Source organism: Phaethon aethereus (assembly GCF_964289735.1).
Source record: "Phaethon aethereus genome assembly, chromosome: 3".
NCBI lineage: Eukaryota > Metazoa > Chordata > Aves > Phaethontiformes > Phaethontidae > Phaethon > Phaethon aethereus.
Genome location: NC_138576.1, coordinates 93,825,179 through 93,838,308, shown reverse-complemented (window position 1 = coordinate 93,838,308; position 13,130 = coordinate 93,825,179). Strand labels below are relative to the sequence as shown.

At 40.7% G+C, this 13,130-nt stretch overlaps 1 protein-coding gene across 1 annotated transcript in view; it reads right to left on the bottom strand.

The window, feature by feature from the left end:
• Positions 1 to 13,130, bottom strand: part of TTC27 (tetratricopeptide repeat domain 27) — a gene marked incomplete at both ends in the record, with an annotated part of 167,242 nt that overhangs the window by 87,199 nt on the left and 66,913 nt on the right. The window contains one exon of the mRNA XM_081998456.1: positions 12,158 to 12,270. Within this exon, the coding sequence (XP_081854582.1) occupies positions 12,158 to 12,270 (113 nt within the window). The remainder of the gene's footprint in view (positions 1 to 12,157; positions 12,271 to 13,130) is intronic.

Sequence of the window (13,130 nt, the reverse complement as noted above, 5' to 3'; positions counted from 1 at the left end):
TTGTTAACTCTTCTTTGCATATATGATACAATTACCATTGCAGAAATAACAGTCAATACTTTGATTAAAACCTTGCTACTAGCCACAAGAACAAGGTACAGAATAGAGGCTGCCTGTCAAAATCTCAGTTATCTTTGAAAGGTCATGGTGATCAAGAGAGGTTCCTGAAGACTGACAGAAAGCAAATGTCACTCCTGTCTTCTGCAATAGCAAGAAGGATCCATGTTAGCCTCACCTCAATCCTTGGAAAAGGTATGAAGCAAATCCTTGAAGCCATTTCCTTAGACATGGAGGGAGTGGTTGGTATAGATTCAGGGGGAAGTCATGCTTGACCAACTTGATAACCTCCCATGATGAACCGACTGGCTTGGTAGATTTGGAGAGAGCAGTGAACACTGTCTACCTGGACTTAGTATGGCTTTCAGCACTGTCTCCCTTAAGATCCTCATAAAGAAGCTGATGAGCAGACAGTGAGGTGGACTGAAAACTGGCTGAAGAGGTAGGCCCAGATGGTTGTGATCAGCAGTACAAAGTCTAGTTGGAAGTCAATAACTATTGGTGTACCCTAGGGGTCTATATAGAGTCCAGTACTGTTCAACATCTTTATTAAGAAACTGGGTGATAGGGCAGAGTGTACCTTCAGCAGGTTTGCTGATGGCACCAAACTGCGAGAAGGAGCTGCTGTACTAACAGGTTGTGCTGCCATCCAAAGAGATCTTGAAAAGCTGGAGAAACAGGCTGACAGGAACCTCATGCAGTTCTGCAAAAGGAAATGCCAAGTCCTGACCTTGCTTAGGCAGGGAGTTGGACAAGATGATCTCCAGCAGTCCCTTCCAACCTCAACCAATCTGTTCTACGAAGGACAAGCAGGTGACAGACTAGTCTGTGTGCACTGAGGTGGAAGAAATCATGCTTGATTAACCAGACAGCCTTCCATGATGAGATGACTAGATTGGTGGACTTATCTTGACTTTGGAAAGGTGCTTGACACTGTATTCCATAACATCCTCATAGACAAATTGATGAAATATGGATTAGGTAAATGCACAGTATGGTGGATTAAAAACCAGATGAACTGCCAGTCTCAAAGGATTATGATGAGCAGCATGAAGTCCAGGTGGAGGCTAGTGACTAGCAGTGTATCCCAGGGATCAAATAATGTTTAATATCTTCATTAATGATGGGACATGATGCAGAGTTCTGCACTTGGGGAGGAATAGCCCCAAGCACCAGTACAGGCTGGGGGCAGACCATCTGGTAATGAGCTTGGCATGAAAGGACCAGGGGTCCTGGTGAAGACCAAGCCGAACATGAGCCAGCAAACAGCGCTGCCAGCAGGTCAAGGGAGGTGATCCTTCCCCTCTACTCGGCACTGGTGAGACCCCACCTGGAGTGCTGTCACCAGCTCTGGGCTCCTCAATTCAAAAGAGATGTGGACATACTGGAGCAAGCCTAGCGAAGGAACACAAAGATGGTTAAGATAGTGGAGCATCTGACATACAAGGAGAGGGTGAGAAAACTGAGATGGTTTAACCTGGAGAAGAGAAGGCTCAAAGGGATCTTATCAATGTGTATAAACACCTGATGACAGGGAGTAAACAAGACAGAACCAGACTCTTCTCAGTGATGTCCAATGAAAGGACAAGAAACAATGGGCACAAACTGAAATCCAGAAAATTCCATTTAAAAAGGCAAGCAAAACCTTCATTAATGTGAGTGCGGTAAAGCACAGGAAGGGATTACCCAGAGAGTGGTGTCTCCATCCTTGGAGATATTCAAGGCCCAATTGGACATGGCCATAAACAACCTGCTCTAGCTGACTGTTTCAAGCAGGGAAGTTGGACTAGATGATCTTTAGAGGTCCCCTTCCAACTTCAACAATTTCATTAAATTTTCATTTAATGATACTTACAGTTTACATTTTTCAGCCTTAAGTTTTGTTAACAAAAGGAAGAACAGAGACTGTTTCTTACCGAAAGCTAGAAATAAGCTGACTTTTTTTACATTGTACTTAAAAATGTCCCTCTACATTGTGCATGTTACCAGGTATCACGACACTGATGTCTCTTGACATCCTATTCTGACTACCTCATAGAATATAGAAGGATTTGTTGTTTTTCTTTTCTTTTTTGTAAGTTTTTTTTCCCCCTTCATCTTAGTCAAGAAGTTTAATTTAGTTTCATTTTTCTTCCTTATGAATAACAAATGTAACGTTTATGCTGTGTCCAGGACATGCTGTGGGCTCTGAAGAAAAACTAAAAGATGTGGCTGTCTAATGAGTTCACACTGTCTTCATAACTCAGTATACTTAATAAGACTATACATAAGCTGTGAAAATTGAAAGGAGGCAGCACAGAGAAAACTGAGAAATGCAGTAATTTGCAGTTTATTTGCAGTGCAACTGAATATCCCGAATGAAGTAAGAATCTGCTTTTCAGTAGAGAACTTTCCTCTGCCTTCAAGTGCTTACAGTCTAAAATGGTTGAGATAGAGAAAGCAAAACACATTGATTTTCTTTTGGTAAATTCTACCAAGGTGTAGCAAGAATGCATTTTGAAACTTTTTTATACTATACTGCTTTTCATTTTTAAGTTATCTCCCTCATCACTTGCTTATCTGCCAGGTGGGAAAAAAAGAGTGCTTGATGTGTTCTGTTTTTTCCTCTAAAGAAATGACACAATAAAGTATTAAGACATAATGAAAGAATTGCAAGAGTAAGCAGCAAAGCACTCAAGATAGGAAAAAGAAAAACTGATGCCATTCAAGCACTCTTTATCTCTTTAACTTTGCATGCACACTAGAAGAAATAGAATATTATCTGTGTAGCAGAGTGCCAAGTCTCCTTCCTGATAGCTTAGGTCTCTTCAACATTCCACCCTCATTATATAGGGGAACAGAGAAAAGAAAAAAAAACAAACCCACAGGAAGAGAAAGTTCTCTCCAGAGAGCACTGCTTCAGCATTTCTAAAATGGCCATTCTTTAGGAACCACCAATATTCATCAAACTAGAGCAGCCTAGGAATGAGTACGGATGAAACATTCAGGAAATTAAGGGATGTGTTTGAAACAAATTCTACTCTGCCAGTGCAAACGACATTTGTTCAAAGGACCACAGCCAAATACAGGTAGGCTGAAGAGACAGAAGAAAAGCATAATTATACCCCCTTCTGAGGTTAAATTTCCTACTTCTATTACACAGAATCACAGAATCACTGAGGTTGGAAAGAACCTTCAAGATCATCAAGTCCAACCATTAATTCAGCGCCACCATGTCCCCTAAACCATGTCCTGAAGAGCCACATCCACATGTTTTCTGAACACTTCCAGAGGTGGCAACTCTACCACCTCCCTGGGCAGCCTGTTCCAATGTTTGACCACTCGGTGAAGAAATTTTTCCTAATATCCAATCTAAACCTCCCCTGGCGCAACTTGAGGCCATTTCCTCTTGTCCTATCACTAGTTACTTGGGAGAAGAGATCAACACCCTCGTCGCCACAACCCCCTTTCAGGTAGTTGTAGAGAGCGATAATGTCTCTCCTCAGCCTCCTCTTCTCCAGACCCAGTTCCCCCAGCCACTCCTCATAAGACTTGTTCTCCAGACCCCTCACCAGCTTTGTTGCCCTTTTTTGGACATGCTCCAGCACCTCAACATCCTTCTTGTAGTGAGGGGCCCAAAACTGAACACAGGATTCGAGGTGCAGCCTCACCAGGGCTGAGTACAGGGGCACAATCATGTCCCTACTCCTGCTGGCCACACTACTTCTGATACGGGCCAAGACGCTGTTGACCTTCTTGGCCACCTGGGCACACTGCCGGCTCATGTTCAGCCGCCTGTCAACCAGCACCCCCAGGTCCCTTTCCGCCGGGCTGCTCTCTAGCCACTCCTCCCCAAGCCTGTAGTGTTGCATGGGGTTGTTGTAACCAAAGTGCAGGACCCGGCACCTGGCCTTATTAAACCTCATACAGTTGACCTCTGCCCATCAATCCAGCCTGTCCAGATCCCTCTGCAGAGCCCTCCTACCCTCCAGCAGATCAACACTCCCACCCAGCTTGGTGTCATCTGGAAACTTACTGAGGGAGCACTTGATCCCCTCATCCAGATCATCGATAAAGATATTGAACAAGACCGGCCCCAAAACCGAGCCCTGGGGAACACCGCTTGTCACCGGCCGCCAGCTGGATTTAACGCCATTCACCACAACTCTCTGGGCTCAGCCATCCAGCCAGTTCCTCACCCAGCGAAGAGTAAAGCCGTTCAAGCCACGAGCCACCAGTTTCTCCAGGAGAATGCTGTGGGAGACGCTGTCAAAGGCTTTACGGAAGTCCAGGTAAATAACATCCACAGCCTTTCCCTCATCCACTAGGCGGGTCACCTGGTCATAGAAGGAGATCAGGTTGGTCAAGCAGGACCTGCCTTTCATGAACCCATGCTGGCTGGGCCTGATCCCGTAGTTGTCCTGCACATGCCCTGTGAGCTCTCTCAAGATAAACCGCTCCATGATCTTCCCTGGTATGGAGGTCAGGCTGACAGGCCTGTAGTTCCCTGGATCCTCCTTCCAGCCTTTCTCGTAGATGGGTGTCACATTGGCAAGCCTCCAGTCTTCTGGGACCTCCCCTGTTAACCAGGACTGCTGATAAAGGATGGAGAGTGGCTTGGCAAGCTCCTCCACCAGCTCTCTCAGTACTCTCGGGTGGATCCCATCAGGAGATAAGATCCCTTTTCCCCTCTTCTTTTGTAACTTAGGAGATCTATTCTTTAACAGTGCTTTTCTTGATGCTTTCTTATCAAACTTTCCCCAAAATTTCTGAGGGCTGGGTGCAATGATGGCACATGACCCTACAAAACCCGAAAGTAAATGATATTGTGCAGTGCATTTTCTAAATGTATTAAAAAAATAATAAAAAGAGCTATCACAGAAAGTAAGTGGCCTATGGGAGCTACTCTCTCAATTTATTAAAACGGTAACATCTAAAATTGTTATATAAGTTAAATAATGAAGAATCTAAAAGCATACCAGGTTTAGAGCTAATGATTATTCACAGCAACATAAGCCAAAAGAATAAAATGTACATTTTTTTTTTAAACTACTGAGAGATTTATATTCAAGTGCAAACATCTATGTGAATTGACATAAACGTAAGGAGGTTGCTTAAACCTGAACTGAAATTATATAACTGCAGTTCTTTACGGTTCAAGGTTTCATGGGAAGGGTTTTTTCACCTCTGTGATTAATCCTCCAATGAGTTTTATCCTGTAACAACACAGGCACCTAATAAAGCAAATTGGATGGGTGGGTGAAAGGGGAAGGGCATTACTGACCAGAATTTTTTAAAAAAAGATTTGCACATTACTGTAGGGCCAAACATGACCAGAGTAGCTGAAAAACAACAATTTCTACAGTGGAAGAAAGCTTGAGACATCCTCCAACTATTTTTCCTGCTCTACAAACTTCTGTAACTTCAGATTTTTCCAGACTATTCTTGAAGACCTCCCATGATGGAGGTTCCACATTCTTCATTCCATTTATGCTGATGTTTCATAACACCTGGCAGCTTGAGCAAGTTGTATAAGCATGGCCACAAGGATGCTTTTGTTGAGTACTGATGCAAAAGGACTTCAAAAAGCAAGTGAAGACCTTGACATCACCGTTTATTCTTGTTATGTTCAGTAAAGTTGGACTCTGTCAACACGGAAAACTAACTATCATTCCTCTTGATTTAACTTGTGTGGTTCTGAATTCTGGTGAAGAGACCAGTTGAAAAAAAGTATATTAACTATTACAGTAATACATTTTCCCCTGTCTTCCCACACAAAAACCTCTGCTTCAGTTACTTCTTTCCTTGTCCAATGTCAGCTGCTAGCAGAACTACTTAGTCAGCTTGAGATAATCAACTGACATCTCTACACACTAGTCACAAATACAAATGTGACCTCAGGTGAAAAAAATAAGTTTATCCATGAGGAAGAAAGAAGAAGGGTTTTTTTCTCAACCCAGAGAATTTCAGGAGCTGAAATCACAGTGGAATTTAGGAACTATTGCTGTAGGATCTATGATCAGGCATCTTTTCCTAACAGCATGAAGAGAATAAGCTATAATCTTTGTAACAGTGGAATTAATAGCAATCATTCCAAAGTATCCCTTTTTGGATTACGACTGAATATTTCTGTTTCAAGAACAGATTGACAAGTCAACAAGTGTTAAAGAAAATTGCTAAAAGCTATTAAAAATAAAACAGTGTTTTTCAAATCCGTGTGCTATAATGTTAATAAACAAACTGAAACAGGAAAATGTATAGTGAAGTGAGAAAATCTGCAAATGATATGACATTCTTCAAAGTAAGGGTACCAATAGACAATAAGGAGCTGCAGAAAGACCTTGCAGAATAGAGCAAAAGGGTAGTAAAATAAAAATGCCAGGCAATACACAATAGGAAAAACAGTCTTAACTTTGCAAAAAATCATAGGTTCTGACCATTTCTAGTCAGGAGAAACTCTTTAGCATTGCAGCTGCATGAAAACAGTAGCTTGGTACTAGGTAGTTGTTAAAACAATAAATCAAAATATGAGTAATTAATTAAAGGAAAGTAATAGAGAATAATCTACTAAGGCATACTACATGAAGTATACAAATCAATAGCATAAAGCCTACATAAAATATGACATGAAGCCTTTGATTGTACACCATGAATAGTATGTTCTGTTCCGGACCTTTCATTTCAAAAGCTGTAACTCAGTATTGGAAAAATGTCAGAAACAAACAGCTAGAACAATTGTTGTTTTATGATGATGAAAAATAATGTTTTATGCCTTATAAACATATAACAAATTCTACAAAAAGAAGTGTGTGATTAGGCTAGGAATAACCAAAGAGGGACATTGCAGAAGTTTTCAAAACTGTTAGGAAGTAAGAGAGTTAAGTCACTAAATGAAGCCACTGGCAACCAAAACTACCTGGAGGAGGGTTTTTTTTGAACAGCAGACACAAAATATGTAGACAGACACCTCTGCCAAAAGATATTATTGATGCAAGAAATTTACATGGGCTCAGTGGAAGACAACAAAATTTGAGAGATCCTCCGAGGTCTGCCATGCAAACAAGCCAGACTAGGCTCAGGAAATCACTGTTTAGAGGCTAAGAAAGTATTAGGGAGAAGGGAGCAACACATGCTTGTCATCTTATTATTCACCCTTAGGCATCTTCTCACAATCACTCTTGAAGACAGAGTATAAAGTTAGATGGATGAAAACCACTGCCAAGTTTTGGTTTGCTTATATTTCCTAGCACATCACCTCTCTGCAAGTGCAGACAATACAAATTCAAGTTCTTCACGTAACTACTTAAAATTAGTTAACTAGCATGGGATAGATGATAAGGAATAGATAGGTCAGACTTCTGACATACGCGTATTTATGAGTATTTGCTGCATTTCTATGCAGTTTTACCAGCTGTGTTAATTTTGTGAATGGAAAAGAGCCAAATCCAACAAACTTTACAAGTGTTTTCAAAGTTTCACAAAGGTATTTCAAGTGACTAATGTTTTTTATGTGACTATTCTGAATAGCAAGACAGGAAGTTCCTTTCCCCAGTGGAATCTCTTCACACAGCTCTATGTGCTGGAGCACAGCAATGTGTTTTGTAGCAATGATTTTAAAAAGCTGTAAGTTGACCATGGTAAGTTCACTATACTCGCTGGCACCTACAATTGGTTTGTTTAAAAATGAAATTTACACTTACATGATATGTTTGTGAAGATGGGCCAGAGTGCCAAGTATTTAACAGAACATGTTCATCACCTTTAATGCTGTCCAAGATTGTATTTCATAGCTTTTACTCTCATAGGACAACGTGTGTAAGCTCTGGCCTTCCACAGTGAGTTTAACATAACCTTTTCCACCTCAGTGGCCTGGAACAGAGAATGTTCTCTCAAACAACTGTTTTCATGTGTTTTTATACCTGCCATTGCCTTGTACTTCTGATACAAGCTATATAGCATCACCTTGCTATACACGCAAAGAAGGCTGCAATCATATATACCTGTGTATATATATACACACATATAATCTCAATAAGCACATGATCCATCTTACCTAACCATGTAAAATGTAGGCCTTTAAATTTAGCTAACTGTCTATGCTTTCTTCAGAGTCAATGCAGAAATACAGATAAATGTAGGGAGTAATTCAATCCACTGTAAAATAAGTGCCTGAAGTGAAATAAATCGCACTCTGCTGGTGCTGATTTCTCCACTGACTAGAGAAACAGCCAGTCAGTTAAGATTAGACTCTCAAATGTCTAGCAGCTAAATGTTTTCCTGTTTCACCTACCCAAGTTTCCCCATAATGTTTCCATTACCAATACGTATATTGAGATTTTTTTTTTTTTTTAACTACTCAACTGATTCCAAAGCTCATACTTGGTAATTCTGTTAAAAATCCTTTAGTCCTAATGCTATTTAGTGCTTATGCAGCTGTTTAAAGTATGCTTCTACAGCTCACTGTATAAACTGTGTAATATATTATTATTATCCAATGGATTACTGTATAATAAAAGTTAGGTTTCCTGATGCTTTCCTTACCAGCTGACGGCTGGTACATAGTCTTTGGCTGAGGTACCTCCAATATAACACACTGTTTCAACCTGATTTGATCCTTGAGAGAGAGCAAAAGATTAAGAAATAACCAGCAACTGGACATTTCTCTTTGCTTTCTTAGAATTTTATATAGCTAATTTCTAAAAGCTTTCCCTGTTAAAAAATGGTGAACCAAGTCATGAGAAGGGATTTTCTTCCCAAGCTGTTGACACACAGTTGCTGTTGTCTATTCTAACTGCAATCTAATTTGGGCTATTTGTATGTGACAGTTGAATACCCCCTTCTCAGTTTCACAGCATTTTGGCATCTATCCTATATTAACACATTATTTAAATAATACATTGGCCCATTCTTTTTTTTATATTTTTATTTTCTTTTGAAATCAGAACTTTAATATCTTTTTCCATCAGCCTCTGAAAGTTTGGTTCGAGGCTCTATACAAAGTTTTGGCCAAGTCTTAAGGCTTGACTATAAAATAAATTTTATACCATCATGACTAGTTATTTTCATATAAAATATCAAAAAAGTCCTAGCCAGTTGATGCTTCTGCACTCCTAGGAGTTACTATTTCCTTTAGACTGCATTATTCCTGCAGTGAGATGATCTGAAGACACCACTAGACACTTTCTTCCTGTACAGATACTACAAAATCTGGATATGATGTTATTTACAATAACATCATGTTATTTACAAGCTGGCTTAAGCATACTGCATGAGATATTGCTTGGGTTTTTTTAAAGACAGCTGCTATGAGATATTTTAACACTTCAAAAATATTTTAAATCCTCTTAAAATGTTATTGGGGAGGAGGAGATGAAAATAGTTGTACTGATACTGTACTAGTACTTTGTTTAGCCATTTGATCCTTGTAACCTACTTGAAATGAAACTTACTTCACAGCAGGAAACATCATGTGTATTCAGGTAATTCCACAGCATTCTATGTAATTGTAATTAAGTGTTTTCTGAAAGTTGCAACAATTTTCATTTTTTTCTGCTATTCACAAACATTTCAGCATGTTTCCGATTTTGAGTTAACATTACTTAGCTACAAAAATCTCAGCTGAATTAAGGGGCATTTCTGTGACATTTGCTATACTAACAAATATTAACAAGCAACGTGAAATGTATAGGAAAAAATTTGCTCACATTTAGTCTTTGTCTTTACCTGCAGGCTGCTTCTTCAACAAACCAGGTCAGCCTCTAAAAGTTTGTGTTAGAAAAAACATCCACTACTGACAACGGCAGTCAACAACAGATACTATTAAAGTGGTGCAAGACATAAAAAAAAGCCTAGTTAGAACTGCTTTGGAAACTTAAAGGAATTCTAAAGCCCACTTACTAATTATGAAATGAGGTGTTTACAGAACTGAAGTCCTCAAGCATGAAAGACAAGCAAGGAATTTGCTATGTCTAAGGTTTGAGAAGTATGTTTTGCTTAAAAGCCAACATTAAATGCTTCAGTATGTATATGCTTCCTTGTAAATTGATATGCCAATAGCTGGTATAGACACCAAGGGTACGGCCAGCTAACGGCTAAACTCCATTAGTCATAAGGATTGTATCATAAATGCCCTCAGAAGAACAGTTCTCAAAGCTGGCATTCTACTAACATTTCTGCAACATGGCTGGACATGAAACCTTGTCTCTGACTATGACTGAAACTATTTCAGTCACTTAACATTATCCCACCCATTGAATGGCATTTACCATTCTTATGGGGAAGCGACAGTGAAATTCTTTTTTGGCGGTTGTTTTTAGTTTCTTAAATGAGCTTCTTGCCTTGAGCCCTGCCAAACTCGCATACCACTTGGATTATAACGTACACACACAGCTGGCAGTAAAGATGGTTTCTAGCCACTATTCAGAGCATGACAGTGGTGCTTTCAAAGTGACATACTATGATCAAGAAGCCTACTGTGCAGCCAGTCCATGTAAAATTCAAATTCTACTTTTAGAGAGAGAGACTTCTAAGAGAAAGACCAATAGGCAAATTAACATTTCCTTCGGAAGGGTGGAGGCAGGAGGGATGATATAATCTAAATATAAGACAATATTGTGTTAAAAAATGAAGTGTGCATGAAAATGCTTCTCAGGAAGGGGAAGGCTGTGCCTTGACGTGAGTCAGTGTGAAAGACTAAAAGTGAGTGGGCCAAAAATATATGTCCACCCACTGTTCACTCCACTCCTTTGTCCTCAAACTGGATCTAGATGTGGCCTTGAAAAGAAAACAAGTTTAAGACTTGGAGAATAAAGAAAAAAATGAAGCCATGGTACAGACTCCACTCAAATTCCTGATCACAATGGATGGGCTGAATGGTTAAAGGGCATAGCTGAAACCACAGACAGGCAACTTTCACATTTGACTTCAACTATATAGCCAAGCAAGCATCTGGCCCTTCAAAATGCTCCAGTCTGAGAAACTGGCATATGAAAGAAAACAATTTTCTCTCCACTAATGACTTCCACTGCACTTCATGGGACAAGAAGGGGAAAAATAGTTGAAAACTTTGGTGAGTGGGGAGAGAGGGCAGAGAAACATTGTAACGTGTGTTACAAAACAAGAAAAGCCCCACACCACAAAGCAACTACTGCCAAATAGCTTATGCCATTGAATTGTCTCACTAGCTTTTTGCTGTCCTGTTATTGCTGGATAACATCTATGTGCCTCTGCAGAGAAAACACCGGTCTGAGACTTGGGAACTAGGATTCACTCATTGTTAGGCTCCTGGCCTCCTTCTGGCTTGGGCAAGATATTTCAGCAGTACTGCAGATTCCATCATTTTGCAACTCACAGATCAGAAAAGTGCTTTGAGAGGTGTGAATGATGAATACTGTATCAAAGTCACAATTTTTACTTCGACAGACTAATATTTCTGAAACAAATCACACACAAAATTGTGTGACGTAATGGTCATTTAGCTGATGACATCACAGAAAAAGTACTTCTCTACTAGAAAACAAGGATATTAATCAGCAGCCAGCTTATTATCCTCAAATCTCAACCTGCTTTTTGCTCTTCTGTGCCATTTCCAAAACCTGTGTAGCATAGAGTTTCTGAAAGCCAGGAGGAGAAAAAAAAAAACTAGCGGCAAAACCACAGGGACTTTGTACTATAGCCTGTAACAAGCAACGGACACTCTGAATTTATACAAGTATTCCCGTTGCACTGGATAGCAGGGGAGTGTTTTGCTTGAAAGACATGGTCAATACTCACAGGAAGCTGACCACGGCAGACTCTGAAATATGTTTTCAAAATTTACCAAAAAGTGTCATCACCATATGGTAGCTAAGGCCAACTGCAATCAAACTGAGGCACAAAGAACAAGCAGCTCTTCCAGGATAAGATGACAATACAGCAATTAACGAAACGCTGAAATTCTGAACTGGACATAATGTTCACTCTGAGATAACTGAAAATGCTATCTACTTATAATGTGAATCTTTTAGCATTTTAGCCAGACTATATGATAAGGAAGGAAAAAAAGTCCCATCAATCCACCACTTTGTTACTTCATTATCACAATGATTCATGCAGTATTTTAAGTAACTGTAAACCAACGTACCATATTCCAAGGATTACAGCAAGCTCTTCTGCACACAAATCAGGCACCTGGTACTGATCAGCATCTGCTAATTTTATCTCATTAAGTACTGTATCATCATTTAGATCATAATTCTGTTGAGGGAGAAAAAATATTTTAAAAATAGATCAGAATAGTTGCAACTGTCCAACCATCAACCCAACACCACCATGCCCACTAAACCATGTCCTGAAGTGCCACGTCTACATGTTTTTTGAACACTTCCAGGGATGGTGACTCCACCACCTCCATGGGCAGCCTGTTCCAATGCTTGACCACTCTCTCAGTGAAGAAATTTTTCCTAATATCCAATCTAAACCTCCCCTGGCACAACCTGAGGCCATTTCCTCTCATTCTATCGTGAGTTACTTGGGAGGAGAGACCAAAACCCTCGTCGCCACAACCCCCTTTCAGGTAGCTGTAGAGAGCGATAAGGTCTCCCCTCAGCCTCCTCTTCTCCAGACTAAACAACCCCAGTTCCCTCAGCTGCTCCACATAAGACTTGTGCTCCAGACCCCTCACCAGTTTCATTGCCCTTCTCTGGACACACTCCAGCACCTCAATGTCCTTCTCGTAGTGAGGGGCCCAAAACTGAACACAGGATTCAGGGCATGGCTTCGCTAGTGCCAAGTCCAGGGGCACGGTCACTTCCCTATGCCTGCTGGTCACTCTTTCTGATACAGGCCAGGACGCTGTTGGCCTTCTTGACCACCTGGGAACACTGCCGGCTCATGTTCAGCTGACTGTTGACCAGCACCCCCAGGTCTTTTTCTGCCAGGCAGCTCTCCAGCCACTCCTCCCCAAGCCTGTAGCGTTGCATGGGGTTGTCGTGGCCGAAGTGCAGGACCTGGCTCTTGGCCTTGTTAAACCTTATACAGTTGACCTCTGCCCATTGATCCAGCCTGTCCAGATCCCTCTGCAGACCCTTCCTACCCTCCAGCAGATCAACACTCCC